Here is a 15,205-nt window from a genome sequence, read left to right on the forward strand (position 1 = left end):
TAGATACCTGGGTTGTGGGCTCAATCACTGTCCCTTGTCCAGGCTGGTGCAGGAGGCAACCAATCCATGTGTCTCTCTCACATCCATGTTTCTCTCTCTGTCTCTCCCCGTCCCTTCCACTTTCTCTAAAAATCAATGGGAAAATATGCTCCAGTGAGGATTAAATGAATAAATAAATAGGATTATTTCCTTTATTTTTATTTTTGACTAGAAGCCCGATGCATGAAATTCGGGCAAGTGTAGGCCTTTGCAGCCACGGTGGCTGCCTTGATCCTGCAGCTGCAGCCCCAGCTTCATCCGGAAGGTCGTCCAGAAGGATGTCCGGATGGTTGTTTGGTTGATTTGCATATTACGCTTTTATTATTATCAATAGTTGATTGTTAATGTTTAGATACAACTGGTTTTCGTATGTTGATGTTGTTTTCAGGAACTACGCTGAATTCATTTATTAGTTCTAACAGTCTTTGTGAAGAGTTTTAAGATTTGTTTATGTACAAGAGCATGTCATCAGCAAACCTGTTTCACGTCGTTCTTTTCACATAGGATGGCTTTTATTTCTTTTCTTGCCTAATTGCAGCATTGTTCACAGCAGTGGTCATAAACTAATAGCAACCGTTAGTGTCCATCCACTATAGAATGGCATAATCAGATCATAATCACTTTGCTAAAATCATACACTGGAATTCTAGTCAACAATGGAGACAAAGGATCTATAGCTACTGTGAAAGACATGCATGAAGTCTCTCAAATTTGATACAGAATGGCAGAAGGGACCTATAAAAAGAAGCATGCAGTAAAATTTGGTTTATACACTGAGTGGCCAGATTATTATGATCTTTGAATGCATAATAATCTGGCCACTCACTGTATATCCTATATAATAAAGGGCTAATATGCAAATTGTCCCCTCGACCAGGAGTTCGACCAGCAGGCAGGCTGGCCAGCCGCCCATGTCCCTTCCCCCTGGCCAGGCTGGTCGGACCACACCCATGCACGAATTCATGCACTGGGCCTCTAATATATATATATATACACTGAGTGGCCAGATTATTATGTGTTCAGAGATCATAATAATCTGGCCACTCAGTGTATAACTTCATATAAAGTGGGAACCTATTAAGAAAAGCACTGAGGTGATTATCACAAAGTCAGGATAATAACTATATCCATTGGGGAGGGAGTGGGTTATGACTGGAAGGAATTATAGAAGACTGGCAACAGTCTATTTCTTGACCTTGGTCTCCTGGTCACATGGGTGTTTGCTTTCATAAAGTATCTACTTGGCAGATATGTTGTATGTACTCCTCTGTATCTCAGTGTTGAAAAACACGTCCCCATCCCCCACCCCCACCCCAAAAAAGGAATACGAAGAAAAACAGGTGACGTAGAAATTTTGATGAGGTTTCAACTGTTATGGATGAAAAACTTGATCTCCTAATCAAAGATCAGCAAGTGTACATTATCATTAAAAGAGGGGGGAAGCAGGGATTCTTTAAACTCTAGGTACCCCATAATCAAATCTTGTGTCTAAACCTCTCTCTTGCCAGATATTTCACCCTATATTTATATCGATTCCCAACTCACTGATGAGAAATTGTGGGATCATCATCATCAGTGATAAGATCATGAGGCATCGCAGGCCAAATGCATTACAGTGAGACTGGGCCTCCACAACTATATGCAAGCAGGTGCTGGTGGTGAAGGTGAGGGTTGGGTGTATGGCACGTGGTCATCTGTGCATTCTTCTTGGGAGACTTAGGGTTTCACCTTGTCACATTCAACAGCTGCTCCTGCCCAGAGACCTTCCTGTGCTAGAGAATCTAGATTCTAGAGTAAGCTGGGGACTGCCTTATTCTCCTGTGAGACTGGACACAACATTGACCATGGCAGAAGCAATGATGGAAGTGCAGAGTGGGTTGGCACTGTACAGGGAGAACCCTGGAGTGGGTTGGGTTTTGCAGATTTCAGTGTAAATGGCTTCATCCTCCAGGCTTTGCATTTCCAGGTTGAAGTGCTAATCTGTTTTGGCCCCATCTCTTACTGGTTCTAAACTCTGCACCTGAGGACTACAAGAAAATTAGGGGCCAGCGGGGTGTGACTCAGCGGATGAGAATCCACCTGGGACCTAAAAGGTCACCTGTTTGATTCCCTGTCAGGGCACATGCCCCGATTTCGAGTGCGGTCCCCAGTGTGGGGCGTGCAGGAGGCAGCCAATCAATGATTCTCTCTCATCATGGATGTTTCTTTCTCTCCTTCTGCCCTCCTCTCTGATATCATTAAATATTGATTTTTTAAAATATATTTTATTGATATTTTACAGAGCGGAAGGGAGAGGGTTAGAGAGTTAGAAACATCAATGTGAGAGGAACATTGATCAGCTGCCTCCTGCACACCCCCCCCCTACTGGGGATGTGCCCCCAACCAAGGTACATGCCCTTGACCGGAATCGAACCTGGGACCCTTGAGTCCGCAGGCCGATGCTCTATCCACTGAGCGAAACCGGTTAGGGCTAAATATTTATTTTAAAATAGATATTGGGTGCCAAATTTTCCTGGTCAGGACAGTTCTGGATATGGAAGTTGTCCAGAAAGCAAACAAACAAAAAAGACATCCCTTTCAGGAGACTTGCCAGCACTGTGGTAGATGAAGGCTGACACACACTGTGTCCTCTGAGGAATACGGTGCCAGCCAGCCAGCCAGCCAGCCAGCCAGCCAATGAGTGTTCACACGTGAGAAGCACTCAGCCCCAGGCTGAGCCCCGGGAGGGTGGGTGCTTGTGGTGGTTTACACAGTGAGGGGCACTCGGGCTGCAGTTAGCACACAGACCTCTGGGCATTGCGGCCACATCCACACGGGAGCTGTCACTGCCCTTCACCTGGGAGCCGGCTGCATTCCCCGCTGATGTGAACTGTGTGTGGGTGGGGGGGGGGGGCGGGGGGCGGTGCGCAGCAGGCTCTGCCGCGGGGCTTTCCAGTCTGTTCCCGGACCCGGGACCACGGTATTTAAATCGCCGTGGCGCTCACCACGTTTTAATATCTGATAGGGCGGGTTTCTGCGCATTGCACTTTTCCTCCAGGAGCGTGTTCGGGCCCGCGGCAGGGGGCGGGGTCGCACCTCCTCCCGGCGCCGGCGCCAGCGGAGCCTGCGGACGCCGCCATGGAAATCCCGGGGCTGCTCCCGGCCCGCGGGGCGCCACAGGGCGGCGGCGCCGGCAGCCCCGCGGGCGGCGGCCGCGTCCACGGCGCCCTCGACCCGCGGGACGGCCAGGCCCCCGCGCGCCGCCTCCTGCTGCTGCGGGGCCCCCAAGATGGCGGGCGCGGGCGCGGGCGGCGGCGCCAGGAGGCCCGCGCGGCCTCGCGGGGCCCAGGCCCCAGCCCTCTGGCGCCCAGGCCCGAGCCGGCGAGCGGCGGCGGCGGCGGCGGCGGCGACTTCTTCCTGGTGCTGCTGGACCCGGTGGGCGGCGACGTGGGGCCCGCGGGCGCCGGCCAGGCCGCGGGGCCCGTGTGGAGGGAGGAGGCCGGGCCGGGCCCCGGGCTCCGGGGAGGCGAGGGCGGCGCGAACCCCGCGGGCCGCCCCGCGCCTGGGCCCCGCTGCCTGTCGGCGCTCCCGGCCGCGCTCCCCGCCCCGGCCCCGGCCCCGGCCCCGCTGGCCGCCCCGCTCCCCGGGCCGGGCCTGGGCCCCGCCGCGGCCTTCGCGGGCACCGTGACCCTCCACAGCCAGAACCTGCTGCTGCGCTTCGAGAACGGCGTCCTGACCCTCGCCGCGCCCCCGCCGCCGCCGCCGCCCCCGCCACCCCCGCCGCCGCCCGCCTGGGAGCCGGGGGTCGCGCCCGCGCCGCAGCCCGCGCCGCAGCCCGCGGGCCCGATCGCCCCCCAGGCCGGGGCCCCGCACGCCGCGCAGCCCGGCGACTGCCCCGAGAGGCCGCCCGACCTGCTGCTGGCCGAGCCTGCCGAGCCCGCGGAGCCCGCGCCCGCGCCCGCGCCCGAGGAGGAGGCGGAGGCCGAGGCCCTGGCCCTGGCCCCGGCCGCCCCGAGCCCCCGCGCGCCGCCGCCGCCGCCGCCGCCGCTGGGCCCAGCCGCCGCCGCGGGCCTGCTGCTCTACCTGTGCCCCGAGGCGCAGTGCGGCCAGACCTTCGCCAAGAAGCACCAGCTGAAGGTGCACCTGCTGACGCACAGCAGCAGCCAGGGCCAGCGGCCCTTCAAGTGCCCGCTGGGCGGCTGCGGCTGGACCTTCACCACGTCCTACAAGCTCAAGCGGCACCTGCAGTCGCACGACAAGCTGCGGCCCTTCGGCTGCCCGGCCCAGGGCTGCGGCAAGAGCTTCACCACCGTGTACAACCTCAAGGCGCACATGAAGGGCCACGAGCAGGAGAACTCCTTCAAGTGCGAGGTGTGCGAGGACAGCTTCCCCACGCAGGCCAAGCTCAGCGCCCACCAGCGCAGCCACTTCGAGCCCGAGAGGCCCTACCAGTGCGCCTTCTCGGGCTGCAAGAAGACCTTCATCACCGTCAGCGCCCTCTTCTCCCACAACCGCGCCCACTTCCGCGAGCAGGAGCTCTTCTCCTGCTCCTTCCCGGGCTGCAGCAAGCAGTACGACAAGGCCTGCCGCCTCAAGATCCACCTGCGCAGCCACACGGGCGAGAGGCCCTTCCTGTGCGACTTTGACGGCTGCGGCTGGAACTTCACCAGCATGTCCAAGCTGCTCAGGCACAAGAGGAAGCACGACGACGACCGCCGGTTCCTGTGCCCCGTGCAGGGCTGCGGCAAGTCCTTCACCCGGGCCGAGCACCTCAAGGGCCACAGCATCACCCACCTGGGCACCAAGCCCTTCGTGTGCCCCGTGGAAGGCTGCTCCGCCCGCTTCTCCGCGCGCAGCAGCCTCTACATCCACTCCAAGAAGCACCTGCAGGACGTGGACACCTGGAAGAGCCGCTGCCCCGTCTCCACCTGCAACAAGCTCTTCACCTCCAAGCACAGCATGAAGACCCACATGGCCAAGAGGCACAACCTGGGCCAGGACCTCCTGGCCCAGCTGGAGGCCGCCAATGCCCTGACGCCCAGCAGCGAGCTCACCAGCCAGGGCCAGAGCGACCTCAGCGACGCCGAGCTGCTGTCCCTCTTCTCCGAGGGGCCCGGCGGCGGCGGCGGCGGGGGCGGGGGCGGCGGCGGTGGCGGCGGGGGCGGGGGCGGCGGCGGCCAGCACGGGTCCGCCGCGGTGCTGGACACGGCCCTGGTCAACTCGGGCATCTTGACCATCGACGTGGCCTCCGTGAGCTCCACGCTGGCCGGGAGCCTCCCCGCCGGCGCTAACAGCAACGCCTCCTTGGGGCAGCCCGTGGACCCTCGGGCCTTGATGGCCACCACCGACCTTCCTCAGAGCCTGGATACCTCTCTCTTCTTTGGGACGACGGCCACCGGGTTTCAGCAGAGCCCCTTGGACATGGACGACGTGTCCGGCCCGGGCGCGGGGCCCTTGGGGTCTCTGGGCTCTTTGGCCCTGAAAACCTCCAGCCAGGAGCCCCAGGCCCTGACCCCCAGCAGCAAGCTGACCGTGGACACCGACGCGCTGACTCCTTCCAGCACCCTCTGCGAGAACAGCGTCTCCGAACTGCTGACGCCCACCAAGGCGGACTGGGCCGTCCACCCCGACTCGGACTTCTTCGCGCAGGAGGAGGAGGACACCCAGTTTGCATTCTCCCATCCGGCAGGAAGCCACGGCTGTCCGAAAGAGACAGATCTCATCACAGTGACTGGCAGCTCCTTTTTGGTATGAGCCCACGCCCTTCATTCCTCGCCACGTGGCTTACGTGTATTCGTTACACTCAACGTTAAGGATGTTCTGGACTCATTGTGTAACTGCGGTCCTTTCTCTTGGGTTTGAAAAAGAACGTGGTCCCCGGCTACACGTTGGCAGGTTTCAATTCTGATCTTGAATCTGGAACTGTTGAGTTGAGTGACCCTGAGCAAGTCACTTAACCTATCTGAGCCTTAATGTCCTTATTTATACAATGAGGTGGTTTGAATAGATTGCTTCTGAGGTCCTCTGAGCTCTGTGATTCCTTGATAATATACTTCTTTTCATAAAAAAAATGACATTTTCAGTAATGGTATTGCATGTGCTTTTTCAAAAAACATGCATAAAACACATTAAGCATCTATGTTTTTGGCGTCCAACAGTTATTAATTCGTGAACAATTTTGTTTATCTAATCTCCACTTTAACCCTCTTGCAGTATTTTTTGGAGTAAATATCAGACATCACATCATTTTATGGTTGATTTCAACCGTTAATACTCAATGTATAGTTCTATACGTTATGGGTTCTTTTAGGAAAAAAACTCTACAATTCCATTATCATACTTAAAGTTAACAATAACTTCTTAATAGTAATAAATGTTCAGTCAGGGTTCCAATATCCAGTTTTTTCATAAATGCTAGGTTGTTTTAATATTTTTAATAATTAGAATAAGTCTCTTAAGTGTCTTTTTTATTCTTTCTTAAAATATTAACTTTTTATTTTTAAATTACATTTGTCATACAATGTATTTCACTGTACAACATAGTTACCTGCCATTTATATAAGTTACAAAGTGATCACCCCCAGAAGTGTCTTTTTAATCTATATATTTCCCCATTTGCCTACTTTTCTTGCAGTTTTACTCCTTGAAAGAATGAGGTGGTTCCACATGTAGCATTTGCCACAGTCTTAAGTTTTGTTGATGACATCCCTCTGGTGTTAAGTTCCTCTTCCCTCTGTTTCCTTAACTTTATAGTTGGATCTAGGGAGTTGGTCAGACTGGAAATACGACTTTTTGTGCAGGCATGTTTTATAGGCTATGTTGTGCTCATTTATCAGCAGCACATAATGTCTGGTGTTAATCTCGAGATATCCACAGCTGCTGCTGTTCATTGCATTAATTCATGATTACTTGTGCTTCTGATATCATGAATTGTTCTTGTAGAGTTACTGTTAGCGGAGGAAGATATGCTGTTTAAGGCATTTGTAAAAGATTAATAGAAATATTATTCAATGCCAAAATATTTTCTTAAGTAATGATAGAACTAGTGAGAAAAAAAGATAACAAAAATATGTTGGCTGTCCTCACCGTTTATCTTTCTGACCTCTTTTGAAATGGGAGGCTTCCTTGTAGAAATGGCCAGCCAGGTCTTTGACATGAAATGGACCCAGGGTCAAATTTGTGGTGGATAAGTGGCCTTGAATAAATTAGTGTCACAAAGCCTCAGTTTCCTAGCTGACAAATGGTCATAGAAATGCACAAACATAGTTAACACACCTTAGACTTTTCTAGTTGTTAATATGTAAAGAAAAGTATTTGCGTTGGTGTATTTTGATGAACTTATATAATATTTTTACCCTCTTATTCCTTCCTGCTATAAGAGAAAAAGTGGAATAATTTAGTCCTATTCATATTCAGACAATAAGGTTTTTAAGGGTTAAGGTGAAGCAGGATAGGGAATCTATGTATTCCCTCCAATGAACAGTTCCCTCCCCAGGAGTTTCTGTGGGGAAAAGCTAGGAGACATTCATCACAGTTACTTCTGCATCCCTCCCCATTAGATCAATTTGATACCATCTTCACTCTGTTTCCAAAGTCAGACTTCACTGTGACTGTGGATCCTGCTGTTGCATGAGTCACTGATAATGGAGCACAGGGTTCCTCCTGTCCGGTCTGGAGAGCTCATTGTTTGCACTTGCCCAGAGTTGGAAGGAAAGATTGAATTTGAATATTGTGTAAATTGTCACCTTATATGAGTATAGCATTTTGAATTTTTTTCTTTTTTAAAAATTTTTTTCTTTATTGGTTAAGGTATTACATATGTGTCCTTATCGCCCCATTGCTCCGCCCACCCCCCCCCACACACACTCATGCCCTCACCCCCTTGTTGTCTGTGTCCATTGGGCATTTTGAATTTTGGGGAACATCTTTACAACAGGTAAAGATGAAAAAGTCCTATTTGTTATTCAGAATGACCCTGTGTAGCAGTTCTGGCAAAAAGTCTGTGCTTTGACTCATGTGACAGTTTAACCAACTCACATTCAAAGTGGACTTTAGCCAGTGACTTACAGCTTTAAAAAAAAAAGAAAAATTCTTTCACCTCTCCCTTCCCACTCATCCAACTTTGACGATTCGTTCCTGTGTTATAATTAGCTGCTGTTTTCCACTTTAATTGGTTTATTACTTTCTGCTTTCTTCCCACTCCACTCCTTTGCATGCACATACCGGTTCTTGCCAGGCTTTTCTTTTTTCTTCTTAAGCAGTTAGATCTCTTCCTGCCACTATCCTTCAGACATTTGCCTCATGGCCCATTTTCTGCCAATGGTAACATTTGCTGAGTATACACTGCAGTCCTGTGTGTACAGTAAGAAGTTATTTTCTGAGCTTAGATAATAATTCATGTGTATGTGATGTGATGCAGATAATAGATTATTTTCTATACTGTTCAGATGAGAAGTAGATTTCGGTTTCATTATTTCTATTTTTTAAACGTTTTTGCAAAGGAGTTCTGCTAGTTAATACTTCCTCTAGTTTATTAGTCCAATAGTGTTTGCATGTGAATGTCTATGGATGACAGTTATTGTAGCACTTTGGCAGTGCACTAAATATTTTCCACTTTGAAATGTTTCTGTAGTGTGTGTGTTGGGTATACACACATATATTTTTACAGTGGTTGTATTCATTTATTGAAGAACAAAAATTAGTCATACTTTTTGCTCAGAATTTCATTGTGTCTACTTATTCAGTTATTTTCTCTCTTTGCTTTGGAAATATTTATATTCATAAAGTACATTTCAAAAAATATTGTCAATCATTAAAGCCTCTTAAATAGACCACTATTTTTCATGTCTGACAGATATGTGTGTTATGTATTAAAATGAACACACAAGTAGCAAACATTAAATAAATTATTTAAACATGAAAAGAACTTAATACTGTGATTTCATTTTTTAGTTCCTTAAAACGAACTTCTTTCCAATAAAAAATAATAATTATGTTTTTAATACTCCTTGCTGGAATTTTCAAGGACAAATGTTGCTTTTTTCAAAACAAACCTTTTATTTATCTACTAGAGGCCCGGTGCACAAATTTATGCATGGGTGGGGTCCTGAGGGGGTGGGGGGTGGGGGCTGGGATGTGATTGGCCCTCCGGGCAGGCAGTGGGATGCCCTTGCCAGCCAGGGATCTGGATCTGTCCCACTGACATTCACGCCGGTTGTTGGGAGCCACTTGGCGGCAGCTTTTATATTATTCCTTGCTGAGCGTCTAGGGAGGGGAAGTGGCTGCGGTGCCTGAGGCCAGCGGAGCTGTCGGGATCATGCCAGTGGCACTGGGTGCCTGGCCCATTCTCCAGAGATTGGACGTGCAGGACTACTGAGGGAGTGAGTGGCTGCCACCAGGCCGGTGGGCCGCCAGGACGGGTTGGTCAACTGAGAGACGCTCCTGCTGTGCGAGTACACTGACCACCAGGGGGCAGCTCCTGCGTTGAGTGTCTGCCCCCTGGTGGTCAGTGCTCATCATAGTGACTGGTCGTTCGGTCTCTTAGGCTTTTATATATATAGATGAGCTCACAGTTTCACTGAACAAATTTGTTCAAATGATTTCTCTTTCAACATCATTTTCTAGAAAAATGGTGAAGCCTTTATAATTTCAGTGGAAGCAATTTAATTTCTGTTGGTGGTGGCATTTGAAATGATGGTACATGTTTTAATTTAATCCTATTTTCTTTCTGTTTCTCCTCAGTTATTGATTTTTATTTTAAAATCTTGCCAATTGAAAATACAAGAACATGATGACTTAAAAAGAAGTCTGATCCTATGGGCTCTGTTGATCATAAGTTAAAAATATATTTGCCTTGGCTTTAATTTAATCAGGTAGTATAATTAATATAATACAACACTTGAGTAGCAAAACATAGAACATGAATAGATTATGAAGTGTATTTGTCTTTGTGACCTAAACTCTTTTTTAAAAATATATTTTTATTGATTTCAGAGAGTGACTAGAAAACTTAAAATTATACATATTATCACAATTTTTAAATTAAAATTACATATATTGCCCTTGTTTTATTTCTGTTGGCCAGCACCAATCTGGATGTTACATTGCCTTTCTAGTTCACTGTGCATTAAAATGAGCTTGGCAGTTTCTGCTATCCATTCATGTGTTTTCTATTACTGCTTTTCTTTTTTAATGATGTTTTTATTGATTTTAGAGAGGAGGGGAGAGGGAGAGAGATAGAAACATCAATGATGAGAGAGAATCATTGATTGGCTGCTTCCTGCACGCCCCCCCCCCCCCACTGGAGAGTAAGCTCGAAACCCAGGCATGTGCCCTGACCTCCTGGTTCTTAGGTCTATGCTCAACCACTGAGCCATACCAGCGGGGCCATTATTTTCTGTTTTAATTCCTGTAAGTGGAAAACCTTGGCATAAAAATATGACATGAGCCCTGGCTGGTTTGGCTCAGTGGATAGACCGTCGGCCTATGGACTGAAAGGTCCCAGGTTCGATTCCGGTCAAGGGCATGTACCTTGGTTGCGGGCACATCCCCAGTAGGGAGTGTGCAAGAGGCAACTGATCAATGTTTCTCTCCTATCAATGTTTCTGACTCTCTATCCCTCTCCCTTCCTCTCTGTAAAAAAATCAATAAAAAAATATATTTAAAAAATTAAAATAAAATTAAAAAATAAAATAAATAAAAAATTAAAAATAAATAAATAAATAAAATATGACATGATACTCTCAAGCTTTAGCCTCTTCAGGGAATCTGTCTGAATGATGAATTGACATCTGATGCCTGCCTCTACCTGTGGTAAAACTGATTGACCCATTGTTATTCTTGTTAGCAATTTTTCAATCATCCCCAACTTTACTGTAGATTTTACAAAACCCCTCTGCAAAGCCACTATGGCAGGAAACATCCCCATTCAGCACACTCCTTCTCTACCATCAAAGTTGCCATCCAGTTAGTTCACAAACCCCCTAATGGGGAAATAATTAGTTATTAAGGAGGAGTTGTAGCCTCACATTTCCCTTGTACAGGTGCTATTTGGGACCTATATACCTTTTTCCCGGTTTCTGACCAGTCAATGAAGCATTGGTAGGATAAAATGCTGCTAATTACTTAGGAAAAGTTTATCATTTTAAATGTGACTCCTTTTATCTTGCTAGAAAGATTTTTAACCCCTATGTTGCTATTTGATCAAGTGGAAAAGACCTGCATTTCAATTTAGAGCAACATGGTAAGGGACAATTGATGGCTAAGAAAAACAGTTGCATATGATCTTTATGAATATTTTAGAATGTGTATTGTCCTTTTCCCAATACCTTAAATGGAAAACGGAAAAGTTCAAATATAAGAAAATTTGCTTCAGATAGGAGTAATTTCTTGACAGTAATTAGGCTGCCAGCTTAATGCTGTAATGTGTCTTACTTCACTCTCGGGGCTAATTACAGAGTTCAGTATTTTGAAGATTACTTCCTTTGTGAGTTCCTTGTCTTGACCTCATGTCAATGTTTAAAAATTGGAATGCTTTTTAAGTGAAGTCAAAAAGAATACACCTAACGTGTTGTTTTTTTTTTAAATAAATTGTTATTGATTTCAGAGAGGAAGGAAGAGGGAGAGAGATAAAAACATCAATGATGAGAATCATTGATCAGCTGCCTCCTGCACACCCTCTACTGGGGATTGAGCCCACAACTCAGGCATGTGTCCTGACCGAGAATCAAACCATGACCTCCTGGTTCACAGGTCGATGCTCAACGGCTGGGCAAGCCTAACTTTTGTTGTTGTTGTTGTGAACTATTATACGGACAACATTCAACATAATTTGAACATTTGTATGCATATATGCATAATCCATGGACACAGACAATAGGGTGGTGAAGGCCTGGGACAGGAGCGGGCTAGAAGGGGTCAATGGGGGAGAATGGGGGACATATTTAATACTTTCAACAATAAAGATTTAATTTAAACAGTTTTAAAAATAAAAGTTTAGGAAAAACAATAAAAATATGGAAGGATTCTTTACTTTAAAAAAAAAGAAAGTTAATGATTCTGTACATTGTATTATTGGAGTTAGAGTGTGTCGTGATAGAATGGCACTTTCTTAGTGCAGAAAGAAAAACCTTTCCCCCTTATATCAAAATGGTATTCATGCCCATATATTATCTCTTAGTGACTAAGAGAAAGAAGTAAAGAGGCCTGAGTAGTTTGTTCTCCTTTAGTAGGTGCTATAGAGGATATGAGAAAATAATGAGGCCTGTTTCTATTCGCCAAGGAATTTCATTTAATATAGAAGGTCAAACTGTTATGTGACAAATAGAGAACAGTATGACTTCATTGGCAGCTAGTCTTAACTTCTCAATCATTTTTCCAGGAATACATTTCTACCAGAAACATGGCTTTCTGGGAGAGAGGTTCATTGTACAATGCCAGCAATATTCTGTGAGCTGGAAGTTCAGTTATTGGATTCTTCAGAACACCTACCTTAGCCTAAACATTGTAATAAAACTATCAGATTCGTAAAAATGGGTAAGTTGGTAAAGAAATGGAATTGTCCTCTCTCACATCTGAAAGCATAATGATATATTGAAAAGGAAAAAGTATTTAAATGTTATTTTCAAATGGGGTAATATCTAGGTAAAACCACATTGACAATGGGATAAATGCTTAGAAATTTGGGGATATTACGTCTTACCCTTAAATATTTGATCTGCTTACTTAATTGGTAGAGTTTCCTACACATTAGTACTATGTTCATAAAAATTTGTTTTATTAACCACTACAAATGTCACAAATAACTACGGTAATTGCATAGTATACAGATTATTGTAGCTCTCTGTAAATCTGATATGATTCTGGTACTTCTGTATATGTAAATGGTGCTTTTTCTAAATTCCAATACTAGTTTATGTAATTATCAGATAAATCCTGTTGTATAACTTTAAATGTCATCAATAGGGCCATGTAAGACTGTGGTTTTAATTATAGCTCCTGATTTGTCAGTTCCATTACTTTTAACCATTCTTAGATGTAGCTGAATCTTGATCAATCCAAAATGATGGCAAGTAGAATTTTGAGATTAATATGGGCTCTACTGCTTACTTGGAGTTGTAGACTCAGGGGCTGGCCTTGCCACCACACAGACAAAATTATGTGAAATCTAACCAGAACTGTGGGGATTTGCTGGCTCAACAACTAGAGCCATTCAAGCTCAGCCAACACCTTTAAACTCTTTAGCCAGGGTGGTGCTTGACAATAGAATTATCCTTAATTATTTTCTCACTCCCCAAGGAAGAGTTTGTACAATAGAAACAATCTCCTTAAACTTTCAAAATCCCTTAAAGGGCATTCCAGTTTTGCCTTTAGCACTCATGGCTGGTTTGGATTTAAATTTTCTATATTTTCAGCTGGCTCTCAACTTGGCTCGGGTCTATTTTAAGATCTGGTTTGCTAATTCGTTTAAAATTCTTCATTTGGCCCTAACCGGTTTGGCTCAGTGGAGAGAGTCGATGCCTGTGGACTGAAGGGTCCCAGGTTCGATTCTGGTCAAGGGCATGTGCCTTAGTTGCGGGCACATCCCCAGTAGGGGGTGTGCAGGAGGCAGCTGATCGATGTTTCTCTCTCATCGATGTTTCTAGCTCTCTATCCCTCTCGCTTCCTCTCCGTAAAAAATCAATAAAATATATTTAAATAAATGTCTTCATTTTAACCTATCGATATTTTGTATAACCAGGTGCCTCATCCCCCCTCTAAAGACTTGAAAAATGTTTACAGGATGGATAGAAATGATTCACAATAGTTAAAACATTTACTCCTGATGCTAACTACCTTTTGTGGATTAGCCCTGATTTCTCTTGATGTTATGAATTGAGTGTTTTTGTTTATACATGAACCCTTCCCATATTGACTTGGCCATTTTATAGGAGACTGTAAAATTTCCTTGAATTTGACAGGTGCCTGAGAAACCTCTTGGAAGCAAATGGCTCTAGTGCTCTGTGGGGCCACTGCTCAACCCCAAGAGTCACACTGAGGGACTAGATGGACCCGGAGCAGTTAGCCAAACCACTTCTGCACTGACATGGGACAAGCTGACAGGTTTTTATCAAAAGGGGGATGTGCAGAGGATCCAAGAAGGCGGCATAGGTAAACACCTAAACTGCTGCCTCGCACAACAATTTCAAAACTACAACTAAAAGACAAAACGTCTATCACCCAAAACCACGGGAAAGCTGGCTGAGTGGAAGTTCTACAACTAGAAGGAAAGAGAAAAGAGCATTGAGACGTGCACAAGCACTGAAAAGCTGAGGTACGGAGGCGCGTGAATCGGGCTGGCGGCGGGCAACTGGGAGCGCTGCTTCTTTCAACCTGAGGGGAGACAAGCTCCCGATTACTCTGAACTCCAGTCTCTGGGGAGACGCTGGGGACACAAACTCCTACGGGGAGAAGCTGGACTGTCTGCCGTGGGGTCGGAAAGTGAGGGTGGCTTGCTTGCAGGGCTGGACGCAGGAATAATTGTTTACTGCTCTGGGGCGCGGGACGCAGGGACGCAGTGGGAGACGCAGAGCCGGCTGACTGGCAGCCATCACTGTTTGCCACGCCCTACCCTAGTGACGCCCTGAGACCCCGCCCCGCACAACCTACAAACCCACCCAAGCTCCAAGCAGCGGCTTTAGCATATGAATGGCCTGCCCTATCACAGCTTAACATAGCAAACTTGCAGCCCGGGTCAGACAGCTCCAAAACCTCCAAACCCCAAGCAAAGAGGAGAAAACTGTAGTTCTCGCTGTAGCTCCTGCTGGGTGGCCTCAGACAGTAGCTGACCTGCACCCCATTGGAGATCCAGAAGCCAGTGTACCTAGAGGTCAGTGTGAGACACAAGATTTCAACTCCTCACATCCATAAGTGACACATTCAAGAGGCAGACTCAGTGAGCACCAAAGCCCCACTGAAACAAGTCCTGCACCATAAGTGTGTCTCCAGCGCAGCCGTTCTTCCAGTATAGACACAGCGGGTCCTCACAGCCAATTGGCCTGGAGGTCAATTCCTCCCAGTGTACCAACAGCAATCAAGGCTTAACTACACCAAGACTTTGCACTCAGCCCACAAAGGGGTGCACCAAGAGCGTCCACCTCAGGTGATTGGGGAGGCTGAGCTACTGGCCCCTATAGGTCACCTACCACAC

At 47.0% G+C, this 15,205-nt stretch overlaps 1 protein-coding gene across 1 annotated transcript; it reads left to right on the forward strand.

Annotated features, from left to right (window-relative positions):
- The first annotated feature begins 3,141 nt into the window (after positions 1–3,141).
- Positions 3,142–8,941, forward strand: LOC308240629 (zinc finger X-linked protein ZXDB-like). Its single transcript, XM_080653961.1, has one exon. The coding sequence runs from the start codon at positions 3,157–3,159 to the stop codon at positions 5,770–5,772; it is 2,616 nt and encodes an 871-aa protein (XP_080510087.1). The 5' UTR covers positions 3,142–3,156; the 3' UTR covers positions 5,773–8,941.
- The last annotated feature ends 6,264 nt before the right edge of the window (positions 8,942–15,205 follow it).

This window comes from Plecotus auritus (assembly GCF_963455305.1).
Source record: "Plecotus auritus genome assembly, chromosome: X".
NCBI classification, from domain to species: domain Eukaryota; kingdom Metazoa; phylum Chordata; class Mammalia; order Chiroptera; family Vespertilionidae; genus Plecotus; species Plecotus auritus.